At 47.2% G+C, this 14,321-nt stretch overlaps 1 protein-coding gene and 1 long non-coding RNA gene across 5 annotated transcripts in view; one reads left to right on the top strand and one right to left on the bottom strand.

Annotated features, from left to right (window-relative positions):
• SLCO3A1 (solute carrier organic anion transporter family member 3A1) overlaps nt 1-14,321 on the bottom strand; it is a 311,249-nt gene that overhangs the window by 4,481 nt on the left and 292,447 nt on the right. For 2 of the 4 annotated variants that reach the window (XM_019460168.2, XM_019460172.2), the window contains one exon: nt 3,543-4,965. In XM_019460168.2, the coding sequence (XP_019315713.1) occupies nt 4,586-4,965 (380 nt within the window). In that variant the 3' untranslated portion in view covers nt 3,543-4,585. Of the gene's footprint in view, nt 1-3,542; nt 4,966-14,321 lie in introns of those variants that run through there. The other 2 variants (XM_019460170.2, XM_019460169.2) reach the window with 2 other exon arrangements.
• LOC109273389 (uncharacterized) lies at nt 4,960-14,315 on the top strand. Its single transcript, XR_008416979.1, has 4 exons — nt 4,960-5,415; nt 6,648-6,747; nt 8,677-8,807; nt 14,001-14,315. It is a non-coding gene; the product is annotated as an uncharacterized LOC109273389 (long non-coding RNA).

Below are 14,321 nucleotides of genomic sequence, written 5' to 3'. Positions count from 1 at the left end.
CACTCTGAGGTCACCTACAAACGTGAGAAACGGGAGGTGTGGGTGGGTGGCCGTGTGTGCAGATAGTGTAGATTCCACGTGTAACCCGGGGCAACAGGCCCCCTGTGACACATCTGAACAAGAATATCTTCTTGCACATTCTACCAGTTAGAGATCCTTCTGTCTTGCCGAATTATTCGTGAGCAACCATAATCCCCCACGGGGGCTGGGTCTGAAAGCTATCATCAGGGACAGCTGTTCAAAGAGGTTAGGTCCTTGTACCTTCAGAACTCAAGAACTTGGACTGAGTTAGCAGTGATGGGACAATGAACAAGAGAAAGCTCGGAGGGTAAGGACTATGTTTATGTTCCAAACTAACTTTCCAGGCTGGACTTCATTTCACCAGCACCTTCTCTTGGACAATGTGGCACCTCTTAAGTATTTGCCCTGGATTCTAACCTACAGGGAAACAACACACCATGGTTGAGAGCAGGCTGAGGAGAGGGCTCAGCAATCAAGCCCCTACTGCATGTCTGGAATTTTCTCCTGAGCGATCACAATGGTCAGATAAGAACACCACAAGACAGCACATATTCTCTGCTGGTCTGAAAAACAGCTTGTGTGGCTTTCTCCCTTCATTCAAAACAAACCCAACCAAATACACAAACAACACTCGAGCGGAATGTCGCCAAATGGTACAAGTTTATCCTGTCCTTCTCCCTCTGATCAGCCCGCTGATTTCTACACATTGACCTGCATTGCTGAACGCTGCTGAGGAGTGCTTATGGTTCAGGTCCGGTAGGCCTGACTGGGTGGAGAAGACACCACACTTAGAAGGACCTGAACAGCATACAGCAAGGAAACCAGCTTGCAGGTTCATCGAAGCCAACAATGACTTTTCCTCAGAGGGTTTCTCAGTGAGTGTGCGTGTATATTTTACTTTTCCCCCCATTTTATATGCTCCTCAATGAATGGCCTGCTCCAGAAGGGTGGTCGTGGTGGTGGTGGTTGTGGTGGGGGTGATGATGGTCAGCAACCATGGCTGAATCCTCTTACTGAGAAGGTTCCTCGGGAGTGGGCTGGGGATCATCCCGGGGACTGGCTGGTTGCCCCCGTATGCAACGTTTCTGCGGGTCACCTCAGAGGGCCTCTCGGGCTCCTTCATTAGCTGTGCGGACAGCCTGCGGGCTGTGGCCTTCTGGAGTGGCAGCTTTCCAAGGGGAAGGGATGGGAAAATCTTGCCATGCCTGAGGGGAAGTTCTAGGTCACGACTGGAGACAGGGAAGTGGAATCAGGGATTTAAATGTATAGACACCACTTTAAAATGTACAGGCCTAACTTTAAAAAATCATCACTAGAGGAAGCTGTTCTACTGTAAAGTGGTGAGAAAAGAGTGATTTTTATGGAGCAGCACACTCCTTCCTACTTGGAAGACATTAACAAGTCTGTCAAAGGATTCCTTAGAAGCTCTTGGCTTCCCCTTATTATTTTGCCTGCTACGCGCTACTAGCAAACTCCTTAGGGGGGACCGTGAGTGGAAGCCTCTCTCGCTCCTTCATTAGCTGTGAGGAAAGCCCACATGCTGTGGCCTTCTGGAGTGGCAGCATCCCCAGGGTGCCTTGGCGCTTCACAGCCTTCCTCGGCGGAGGCGTGGAGGGGGCCAGGCCGCTGGTCTTCCTGTCAGCACACACCGAAACCCCATCCCCCAGAGGGAAATCCACTTTTACAAAGGGTGTTTGCTTCACACGCAGGCATAATATTGGTCAAAAAACTTAGCCTATATACGTAGGAGTTACACAAGTCTGTCAAAAGTCGCAGCAAAGAGAGGCTTTTTCATCCATCTCTGGGCACGTTCGACCAAGATGGCGGAGGACTTTGTAGCAGGAGAGAGAGAGAGAAGCTTAGCATTAACCTTCTAGGTTTATTCTTTCCCTTAAGTTTTTGTTTTCTGTTAGTCCAGTGGAGCTCTTAGCAGGGAATCTTTTCATTCACTCAAAACCAAACAAATAATCGAGGAGCTCGATCTAACACTGTATGTACAATGATTCTTTGCAGCACAAAAGGAAACACTAAAACCAGACTATGTTTCCTGTTCTGTAGTAGGAGAGAAATTAAAACCCTAAAAGGTAACACAACGCACTTTAGAGCCATCTCACAATAGACGGCTTTCGGTTCATACCTACTTGTTGACAAAATTGAGCCCTGGCAGTGTTTTCCTTCTTCATCCTAACATCTCATTCATCCTAAAATCTTAGGGGGAAAAAAAAAATCCAAAAATGCAAAGAGTTTTCAAAAAGCTTTTTTTCTTTAAGCAAATGGCCCTGTGAAAACACCAGGTCATCGGGCCTCGCTGTGTGCGTACTGAGTTTTGGAGAGCTATGCAGACGGCAGTGACCTGTTAGCAATACATTTCAGAGCAACACTACCCCCAAACCTGTACAGGAAGGTTTCAAAACCTTTGGAGTGACAGAGCATACATATTTTATGAATCGCTTGGAGAACAATCCCTCCTTTTACTAGTTAACACATTGATGACTGTCCCTGTGCTGACAAGGACAGACTAAAAGTAAACGCGTGGGAGTGTTTTGGAAGCATCCTGTCCCAGGCCGCTGATCACGGTGGCCCCGCACCAGGACACCAGCTTCTCTCTGGGTCCTCCTTGCTGGGTGGTGCTTTCTCTGCTTTCGGGCTGTCACTCAACTGCCCCATTAACGGTGTGTGTTAGAAATGCCCTCTCTTCAGAGCCTCCACTCTTTTCTTTCCTGATTCTTTTGTTATCCTCTGGGTGAACTGCAAATATGTGTCTGAGGTGAAAAGGCAAACAGCCAACCAAACCACCCCTGAGAGCTTCCCCAGGGCCACAAGTGGCCCGGACAAAGGTCACTGAAGAAACACGAAAGGTACGTTAAACAGGCCGTGTGTGTGTGTGCGTGTGCACACGCTCTCGCATAAGCTCTGTCCCCTTACGGACGTGGCCTTATGAGGCTGAGGCTGCTTGACTGCGAGAGATTTTCCCAAGATTCTCATCCCAAACAATGAGGTTTGCTTGCTAGCTGTTTGAGGTTTGGCCACTTTCGAAACAAAGGCCTCTTTGTTCAAGACTGACCCTGAAAACAGAGACATGTTAATGCATCGGACAAGCGGTAGCTTCCACGACCTTGTGGGTCTGTTCGCCGTCACAGACCGCCCCACAGCTGGGGCCAGGGAACTGCTCTTCCTCTTGCCTAGCCCCGGAAGCACCGCACCCCTGCACACAACCAACATCTAAGTGTGTCTCCTCCACGGGTTGAAAAGAAGGCCTCTCGAAATGTGAAGCATGAATATAAAAGGGCTTCCCATGACAGCGATCACTGAATCATGGGGAGTAAAGCCAGAAGGCGAATTTGCAATTCATCACATTATCCCCTGTTGTCTCAAATGTGATTCTTTTAAAGGCAAGCTGCCTATACACTCTTTCTCCAAGCATTTTTTTCTTCTTCTTCTTCTAACACACTGTATATCCTTGTTTTTGCAGAATATCCGAATGAGGACCAAATGATAAAACAAAAATTACAATAGATTAATTGCATCCCTTGAATCACATTATATTTTTGGTGCATTAAAAAAAGGAGAAAAGTAAAAGCAACCAGCATAATAAACTCAGCCTAGAGAACTGTGTCAGTGACTTGAAGAGTTAACACAGATTTTAGAAGTGGTTAAAAATAGTATTAGAGGATTATACATACAACAGTTTGAAATTCATATGCATTGCATTTTTTTTTTTTTTTAAATGGCAAAATGTTTGGCAAATGTAAGCAAATGACTTGGACTGTGCTGGGTTTCACCGGCTCTGAGCAAAGTCAGTCATAGCCAGGTGAGGCCCGCTGCTTCCTGAGGTCACTCTGTGGGGCTGGGGGGGGGGTGCTGTGGGGGGAGGTGGGGTGCTGGCCCCCCCACGCCCGGCTCCCCCTTGGGCCCTCAGTCTTGAACATGGAGCTGGTGAGAGGTGCCAATTACAGACTCCAGCACGGATCACCCATTAGCATCGCTGAGAGAACTCTGGGGCCTTGAACCACATGCAGACTGGGTGAGTTGTCTACACAGTGACCCATATTGCAAAAGTTAGAGGAGGGGGGGCTCCCGCTCCGACTTGCACGCCCCCCCACCCTTGCATGGAGGGGGCGGGTGGCACGGGGTATGTCACTAGTGTTTATCCTGGCAATGTTGTCAACTTGGGCTTTTTAGTAGACTTTTAAAAAAATGTTTTGTGTGTGTATGTATATCCAGAAATGTCCATCCTCCAAGCTGGGCCACCACCGTTCCCTGAACTTGGCCGTGCCTGTTGCTTGCGGCGATCGGCATCCCGAAGAACCTTCAAAGAGAAGACTCTGGGCCCCAGCAGGTCGTACGTCAGACACACGATCCCGTGCTCTCCTTATTCTGAATCCTGTCTGGCTCTGATTTTGAGCAAAAGGACAAAGGTGGTGGTGTTGTGTACGTGTGGTGTGTGTGTGTCTCTGTACTGAGTTTTGTGTGTTTTTTTTGAAATTTTTTTTTTTTTTTTTTTTTTTTTTTTAGGAAAAAATGACCCTTTGATTACTAATACAGAGTTCAGCCTCCTTAGTCACTATAAAACAGACTCCATATTTTCACACCACTCATGGTCTTCAAGGTTATAGATAAATTTTGTCCTATGGGTCTGGCTGGCGGGCACAGGGTCCCTCCCCAGATTGTCTAGGGTCAGAGTAGAGGCAAAGAACTCACTGGTGCTCAGCCCGCCCTCGTGGTTTTTGATGTAGCGTTTATAGTTTTTCCTCAGGCACTGCCACGTGGTTGTGTAGAGGACGAAGGCAGAGGACTTCAGCACGATGGCGATGCTGACGTACAGGTATCTGTAGGCCACGTTGTCATACAGGACGCAGGCGCCTTGCTCCCCGCAGAACGTGCTCCAGAACAGGCAGGTGGAGTCGATGCCGGCCCCAAAGATGAGGGGAGGGGGGATGAAGCCTGCGAGAGGGGGAAAGAACACGGCACGCTTACCCTCGGGCTCTGCAGGCTGGCCTCTCCAGTCCGCACGCGTGCACCGCTCTCCCCCCCCCCCCACAGGACCACGGGGCTGGCGTGTCCCACTGGGTGGCTCTATGGCACGGGCCCGGACAGCCCGAGTCTGAACCCCAGCTCCGCCCAAACCTGCACGAGGTCTCTAAGCCCCCTGTGCCTTAGTTTCCTCATCTGCAAAATGGGGATAATATCACTTCTGCTCAGACTGCTGTGGAGACGGACTAAATGGACCCAGGAAAAGCATTTAGGATGGTGCCGGCCCACAGTAAACACAAAATAAATGACGTCTGCTACTACTGTCATCCGCTGAGAGTCTGAGAAGAGACAGAGAAGCTTCCCTGAAGGGACCGTTCTGCATGTCAGAGAAGTACGACCACAGGGAGGAAATGCAAGGAGGTATTGTGCTCTCTGTACGGGGCTTCTAAGGCTGTGTTCGAGTGGAGGGAGTTGGGAACAGAAGTTGAAACGAGTGCATCTAACCTTTGTATGTGTGTATACACACATGCATACATGCAGCCTCATACGTGTGCACGTGTTACGTACACAAGCATGTGTATGTGTGTATCGTTTAAGATGGAAACCATCTGCATACATGCTGACAACTTCCCTTCCCCTGGATGTTACCACTGGCTTGAATCCTTTTCATTCTGAGCCGGGAACCAGTTTTCAAACCCTCACCCTAGAGTATTTGGGGCACTTTCAACCAGCGATCAAAAATGGCGGAGATGAAAACTCTCCTCGGTTCTGTGTTTCTGTCCCTTGTCCAAGCTCAAAAGTTATCAGTCCTGGCTGCACATTAAAATCATCCAAGGTGTTCCCTCCTAGAACAATTAGGTTAGAATGTCTGGTGTGTAGCCCGCTCATCAGCATTGTGAAGTCATCCCCTGGGGATTCTGGCCTGTTTGGGGGGTGGGGGCAGGGGAGGAAACTGTTTCATCTGTGCAATGGGAAATCAGTGAATGGCTCATTAATACAGATTAATTGCCTCAGAACAAAAAAGTACCCTTAAGGCCAGAATGTGGTGCCAATCATATCCAGGGAGAGACCTTAAGAGGCAGAGAGTGATCACCGGAAGCAGGTGGCAACAGTTCTGAGATCCCATTTCTGGGGTATCCTGCTATCTGGAGTGTTCCTTCCAGGGCCAGCCCTGGAGCGTCAGTTTCACTTTTTATTAAGGAAGGTCCCTCTGAGAATTTGATGAGAGTTAGATCCTTAGTCCAGAAAATTACATCTACCCACAAGAATCACACCCATATTTCAGGTGGTTCATGAACCCCTGATGTCCATTCACGATCCCCAGAATTAAAACACGTGTGTCAAACATGCCGCAAACCCTCCTTTCTGAGGGGCCCCCTGAAGGCAGCCGGGGAGGGAAAAGGCTCACTGAGGGAGACCATGCTTCCTTCGTTTTAATGGCAGGCCTGGGATGGGCGTGCGGGGGGGTGGGGGTGGGGTGCTGCACTGTCCCATCAGTGCCAACAAGGTTGGGCCCAGGTGCCTTAGCACTTCCCAGCTCGGTCCCGTGTTAGCCCAGAAAGAAATTCCAGAGTAGGAATTTTAGTTGAAGCCTCATTAAACTTCCCAAGCAGCTTGACTCTGTAAATCAACAACCTGCTCCCTCTTTGCAGCTTCCAGGTCTGCTTGGTCTGGCCGAATGGAAACTCCTAGAATCCCAGCATTGTCTGCCCTAAAGTCTGTCCATGAGTCTGAGGCCTTCTTCCCCAACCAGTGAGTGCTCTCCCCGCCCCCACCCCCCACCCTGCAACAAATGCCCTGGTTCATGTAACAGAAAACGAGCCCACTGGACTAACCCAATGGAGCCAACCACGTAAGAGAAACTAAGTCACCCTCCACATTATTTAGGTAAAGAAATGGAGATTGGGAGCCACTTTAAATTGATAGACTCGGGGAAAATGGGACAAATCTGGCTGTTTCTATGGTCTCATGGGATCACTTGCCTCCATTCACCTATTTCTCTGGGTTTTATGAGGTTGCAATAGCCCCCAAATGTTCCTCCCTCTTCTTCCTTCTGCCTTTCTTGAGGTCACTTTGTCCTAGCTCACCTGTCACAGCGCAGTGGGGAGTGGTCTGTGAGGACACTGTCAACAGCTCTGCCGTGGGAAGGGACTGACAGCACACGGGCTCTTTGCTCCCAGTGCAGAGGGACTGGAAGAGTTGCAGACAAATCCACATTGGGCAAATGTGGTCATATTTTAAGCACATCAGAGGAAATTTACAATATAAAGGAGCCATTCCTTAATACTTGCTTGGACCAAAATATCCCTCTAAAATGCCAAGATGTAACTCCTTCATGAATCTGTATCTGTGTGAGGGTTTCTAAAATACTGTGTTATCTTTAAAGTAGGGCATACTTCTTTGTGCTAACGGTGTCGGTTTTATCCTGCCTACTGTCAGGCTCCATTACCAGATGACACAGCCTAGAAGGAGTCAGAAAAAGCCTTCAAACAGAAATTAGAAAGCTAAGTGCCTAGAAAAGCTTTTCATATTTTGGAGAGCCTTTGTGCTGGAGAAGAAAAGAACCTTGAACTTGTGTCGAAAGCCTTAGGATTGGGGCAAGTCACTTGATCTCTTGGTGCCTCAGTTTCTTGATCTTTAAAATGGAGCTAATACTGCCCACCTGGCCAGGGTCAAGATGAGCCCTGTTATAAATGAGGTGTTATGCACAAGTCTGGCCCTTCCATAGGGCCCACAGGTTTTGTTAACTTATTCATGGTATACAGGGGGTTGGGGGACTAATTTAGAATAAACTCTGGGATTAATACTTTAAGCATAATCTTTATAAGTTTCCCTTTATATTTATAAAAAAACATACTGGCTTTCCCACCAGATTCATCTTTATATTGGCTTAAAATTGTTCCCCAAAGGGGAGCTCTGGCTATCAGGTGTGCAAAGAATACCAGAGAAGAACTGACTGGATCTCTTTTTTTAAAGGTCATTCTAGAACTCACCTGATGGCTAATGCTCCCATGCAGCCACCCATCCATCATTCTGTTTATCACTCTGGTGGGCCAAATAAAACCTCAGGCTGTCCCTGCAAGATACTGCCTCCCCAGTCACCAATGGGAGACTCCCACAAGAATGCTGTAATAATGGTGGAAATTAATGATGGGAAACTGCTCTAACACAGAGTAGAGAGGACAGACGGGGGAGCCATAGAGCAAGAACAAGTGTCAATTACAGACCCTAACAGGGTAAGATGTAGGTTGCATCTCCTACAGGAAATCAACTACCCCAGCAACTCAGCCAGTAAGAAGCTGTCATCACGCTGAACTCTCGCTTTTCTCCAATGGATTTTCATTCAGAACAACCCCTCTCGACTTCCTCCTCCATAAAGTAACCTTCCTCTCCTTTACCATAGGACTTGTCTACGGTTTTGCTATACCCTGCGTGCCCTGAGTTGCAATTCTGCTTCCAAATAAACCCATGTTTTGCTGGTAAAATAATGGGCTTTTAGGTTTTAGAGAGCAGGGGAGAAGGGCAGAGGGAGAGAGAGAATCTCAAGTAGGTTCCATGCTCAGTGCAGAGCCTGACGCAGGGCTTGATCCCACCATCCTGGGATCATGACTTGAGCCAAAATCAAGTCAGATGCTCAACCGACTGAGCATCTAGGTGCCTCAATAGACTTTTATTTTTAAGGTTACCATTATTTGGTGATGAGAGGTGGGATCCAGAGAAGACCTGTGACAGCTCGGGAGCTGGTGGGCAACCAGGGCAGGTGCCCACGGAGTTCAGTGAGCTGCCTTCCTGCTGACCTTGGACTTTCGAAGGTCAGTTTGTCTCTTGGATTTCAAGCTCCGCTCTGTGTTTTGAGCTCCCCAGACTTTATTTGAGATGTGTTTTAAGGCTTTGTTCTTTCTGAGAGTACTCGTTTGGCCTTTGGTAAAGTATCCTGATTCCTCCTGGAACCAGGTCGCTCCTGTTGAAAATTTTTCCTCTACAGAAGAAACCTCTAAGAAAGGGGGCCCCAGCTGTCAAACTGCTTTAGAGGGTGCCCTCCCCTCTTCTGTTTTATGTTTCAAATCCCGTGGTCCCTCTTCATGTGCATTTCTAACTAAGCGGGACAACTTAACAAAAAGTAATGTGGATCTTCAGTGGGGAACTTTCCATCTTCCTAAATTGACTCTTCTCAAAATTGAAGTGGACAGGCCTGGTTCTAAAACTGTCAACAGAACGGGGCACCTGTATTGACTGGTATTGTGAAGCTTCCAAACATCATCAGGAATCTGGAATGTATACTAGCTGAGCAAACAAACAAAAAAAGGGCTGCTGAGGCCACTTTTCCCCTTCTCTGTCCCCTTTGTCTCACAGCCTCTGGGCTTGGTTCCCACCTCTGGCACCATTTTCCTTTATTCCCTGCACTGCCTCCTTACTTCCGTATGTTCCCTCAGGCTAATCCTTTCACTGAACTTGCCTTTTCCTCTGAAGGAACCTTCCCCTCCTCTCCTGGACCTATTAATATGTGTCTCTCTGAGGATCCAAATGAACCCCACATTGCCTTTGTTCCCTGGAACAAAGCCAAATTGTGAGCCATAAAGAGTTTTCTGAAGTGGCCGAGGACTCCCGTAAGGTTTGCTGAAGAATTTCACAGTTATTCCAACTGACCAACCTGGTTTCTCAGATTTATAGTAGTCCACGTGCTTGTTGGGGAGGGCCAGGCCAAACACTGGATGAAACTAGCCCATTGGGAGCACCCTGAGGGGGATTTAGGGAAACAGACCCCTAATTTTTGGCAGGATGCTAGAATGCTATACCCACCAATGATGGTAGCTTTTACTTAAGCCTGTTGATTGGAACAAAATTCAGGCTTGCACACAAAAGCCTGGTGAACCTGTTCATGACTATTACAATCAACTCCAAATTGTCTTTAAAGAAAATTCTGGTCTTCCTTTAGATGTGGAATGCCCCAGGTAGCATTAAACTCTATTTTTTTTATGTTTATTTTTGAGTGGGGGGGGGGGGGGACACAGATTTGAAGCAGGCTCCAGGCTCTGAGCTGGCAGCACAAAGCCCAAGGTGGGGCTTGAACCCACAAACTGTCAGATCCTGACCTGAAGTTTGGAACTTAACTGACTGAGCCACCCAGGTGCCCTTAAACTCGATTTATTAATGGGCTGAACATGGATATTTCTTTTCTGTTGTTGTTAAAAGGACCAGGATGGAATGGGAAACTGCATGCCTCAGATTTAACTGGGCAAGCCAGCTCACTTACGCTCTAGATGAGTCATCTAAAAGAAAACAGTGCTACAATTCTCCGTTTTCAATGCTGGCAAATGAATGCCCCTAAAGACAACCAACCCTCCCCTAATATCTGCTATTATTGCAAAGGGCCAGGACCGTGGAAAAAGACTGTGACAGGCTGAAGTGCCACAGTCCCCTGCAGCCTTTGCACCCAGTGTCAGGGCCCCGAGGAACTACAGGGCTCTTCCCAAGCCTCTCTTTCTATCGGCTCAGAGAAAGCACTCTCCTGATGGGCTGTCAATAGGGACAAAGAGTTTCATTCTCAGAAACTGCACTCTTGTTGCTCAAGCCCCTGCTACACAGCAGCCGCTGTCTCAGAGTACAAAACCAGTTCAAATAGTGTGTGGGGATGGGGGTGGGGTCTCTAATAAACCTCAGCCGTTTCCAGTCTCTGGAACCTACTCCCTTTTGTTTAGGTCCACTGAGAGCTACTCACCCTTTTCTCCTTATTTATTTATTGGGCTGAGATTTCTTAGAAAAATATCATGCCAGAATTTCTTTCTCCTTAAGAATCTGCCAGTGGTCATCAAAATAGCCAACCTGGTGCATTAAGTGACCCTTTGGCACCTATTATTTGCTCCCACTCTGACAACACTAGAGCTGTGTCTGGGGTTATCAATCCTTTGTCCCTGAGACATTGGCTACCATCCTCCTTTTTATGGGCACGCTCTTCAACTGATATTGGCAGAATGCACAGTATACCTCCCATCAATTCAACTAGATCCCTCAAAACCTCCCCCTGCCCCAGAAATAATCAATACTCTATAAATAAAGTAGTCCTTCAAGGCATCACGGCCATAAAATAGATGATCACAGGGATCAAGGCCTTCTTAGCCCCTGCACTAGTCCCTGTAACATCCCTGTTGTACTTGTGAGAAAACCCAATGGCTGAAGATGGCAGTTTGTCCATGACCTCTAGGCAATAAATATTATTAGCCCTCGATACTGTTATTCCCAAGCTCCATATGCTACTGACATCTATTCTTACTAAAAGCAAATCCTCCCTGTAAGTTGATAACTGCAGTGCATTTTTCAGTGTTCTAGTTGAGAAGGATCTTTGTGGTTCTTCCTGGACAGTAATACCCCAGGGTTACACAGAGAGCCCTTCTCACACACCTTAAAGTTGATCTGGATGTTTGACACACTACAGAGATGATTTCCATCTCTGCTCCCTTTCTCAAACTTCTTCATAGAAAACACCATCTACTTGCTTAAAGCTTTTGGCCTTAAAGGGACATCAAGCCTCCAAATAGAAGGGCACCTGGGTGGCTCCGTCTGTTAAGCATCCAACTTTGGCTCAGGTCATGATCTCGCAGTCTGAGTTTGAGCCCCACATTGGGCTCTGTGCTGACAGCTCGGAGACTGGAGTCTGCTTCAGGTTCTGTGTCTCCCTCTCTCTCTGCTCCTCCCCTACTTGCACTCTCTCTCCCTCTCAAAAATAGACATTAGAAAAGGAATTTTCTTTAAAAAAGTCTCCAAATAGAAGTTGCAGTTTTGAAATAAGGACTACATGTGGATCCAGGTAATTTTCATGGCATCCAGAACCTCCCCAAACCTAAAACTAACTGCCAATTAACGAGGTTTCTTTGGGCCTGGCTGGCTACTGTTGAAATTAGATTCCAGACTTCTGTCTTATGGCTGAACCTCTATATGCCTTACTAAAAAAAAAAAAAAAAAAAAAAAAACAAAAAACAGACAGACCTGACCCTGTTATTTGGAAAGATCAAGATGACACAGCTAATGAGACTTTAAAGCAAAGAGTAATAAAGGCCCCCTGTTCTCAGATACCCTAATTATCACCTTCCCCTTTCCCTGTTTATATGTGAGAGGAAAGGGAATGCCTTGGAGTCCCCACCAAAACATGGGACCATCAGCAGCAACATGTCCCTGTAGCACAGGGATACCCCCCTCTCGTCAGAGCCATTCCTGCCATTGCCCTTTTAGTTGATGCCATGGGACCCCCTCTAAACATCATTTAGAAGCCTGAATCCTAAATTCTCTTCACCTCACCTCTGAGGACATCCTCCTAACAGCTACTCCTCCTACAACCTTCTCGCTGCAATGACCTTCACCCGCTGTTCTCTGAGCCTCCTTCCTGGACCAGACCTCTTGCAGTCACTTAATGCTGATGGATCACCACTGGACTCCCTGTGACCATGTATAGGAAACTCCTCTAACCAATGCAGATTTTTCATGGTTTACTGAAGGTGCTTAAAGGATGAAAATGGTAAATATGATGGTATACCACTGCAGCTCCTTTTGAAGTCACTTTGGCGGTCCCTCTACCTTTGGCCCATCAGGCTGAGTTATATGTTTTTACCTCAGCCGAGGGTAAAACCGCGAATAATGAAACTGATAATCTAGTTAGCCTTTGGAATACTTTGTGACTTTGGTATATTATATAATAATATTTGGTGTATTATTATATTCTGGGCATTCCAGAACCGACTCCCTAGAGGCCAAAAGAAACCACCTTGCTAATATGTCCACCAAAAATGCTGCTCTTAGGGAAACCAATAGCCAAACCCCTGTCATGGTCCAAAGGGATGTTCTCCCAAATAATCATTTGGAAAAACTGACCAGAGATGCCCAACAATTGGCCCCCAAAAATGAAAAACAGGGCTAGCAATCTAATAATTGTTGGTTCAATAAAAAAAGAGAACTCTGGTTTGGACCAACTAACAATCTGGCCCTACCAGAAATTCTAAATTTCCTACCAATTACGATTGCACATGTATTAAACCATTGGTCTACTAACAACATGACAGCAGCTATGATGTTTCCAAGTTTGAGAGAGAGCATGTGTGCACATGCGGGGGAGGGGCAGAGAGAGAGAATTCCAAGCAGGCTCCACACTGTCAGCACAGAGCCCAACATGGGGCTCGATCTCATGAACCAAGAGATCATGACCTGAGCCGAAATCAAGAGTCAGAAGTTGAACTGACTGAGCCACCCAGGCGCCCTGAGGAAATATTAAGACCACAAATGTGCCCACCTCCCTACCACAAAATGCAGGGAAACCTGTTTGCAATGCTCTAAGACTTTTTAAATTACCCAATGGGCCATTCGAGTCTTGGCAGGTGAATTCATACAGCTTCCCCCCATCTCCTGGATAGTTTTATAGTCATGGTTTGTAGGTTTTCTCTCTGGACTGAAGCTTTCCCTTGCAGATAGACCATTGTTTCTTCTGTGGCTAAAATTCTGTTGGAAGAAAATATCCTTACCTGGGGGGATGAACTTCACAGTGATCAGGGAACCCGTTTTACCGGTCAGGTGCTTTGACAAGTCTGTGTTGTTTGGCCAGTTTTACAACACTTCCATTGTGCATCCCACCCACAACCCTCAGGTAATGATGCTAATGGGCACTCAACTGGCAGATGGGTAGAGACCCTCCCAATGGCTTGGCTGAGAGCACTGCCCTTGGTCCTTCCAAGTCTCAGATCCAGCCCTGTTGGGATGGTCACAGGATGTCCAATGTGCTGCACTCCAGCTGGTCTTAAGGGTTAACTTGCTTCAGGTTAACCCATTCTTGCTGACCTAAGGCCCTTGATCTGTAGCAGAATTAATGTACTCTGAGCTTTGCAGACTGCTAGCCTGGAGCACAGAAGCACGAAAACTCTGCCAGGCCACAGAAGCCAGAAAGTCTGTTTGAAGACGCCTTGGCTTTCTGATTAGCCTAGCAATTTTTTAAGCAAAAAAAAATTTTTTTTTTTTTTTTTTAGGTCACACAAATGATTTTATCGACCTCCCTCTGTGTGTCTGTAGACCTTGCTCTGGTAGAACGCAGTATGCTTGCACATCACAAACTTGAACCGGAGCCCCGAGCGCTGAGATAACGTTTGTAGCTGGCATCATCCAGTCTGCACACGATGAGGGAATGTTGCAGGCCACTGCACTCCCTTTGCTGATTACCCTAAACCCTCTATAAACCCCCCTGGGCCAGGTAGAAACTTCGGAGTTGGCTTTTGGACAAGAGCCTGCCTTCTCCCCAGGTGGCCAGCCTTTTGAATAAAGCTTATATTCCTTTTCAATCAAAAGCTCAT

This window comes from Panthera pardus, unplaced genomic scaffold, assembly GCF_024362965.1.
Source record: "Panthera pardus isolate Hobbes unplaced genomic scaffold, ASM2436296v1 HiC_scaffold_24, whole genome shotgun sequence".
In the NCBI taxonomy this organism is placed as follows: domain Eukaryota; kingdom Metazoa; phylum Chordata; class Mammalia; order Carnivora; family Felidae; genus Panthera; species Panthera pardus.
Note: the sequence above shows the minus strand (reverse complement) of the source record. Positions and strands in the feature narration are given on the sequence as shown.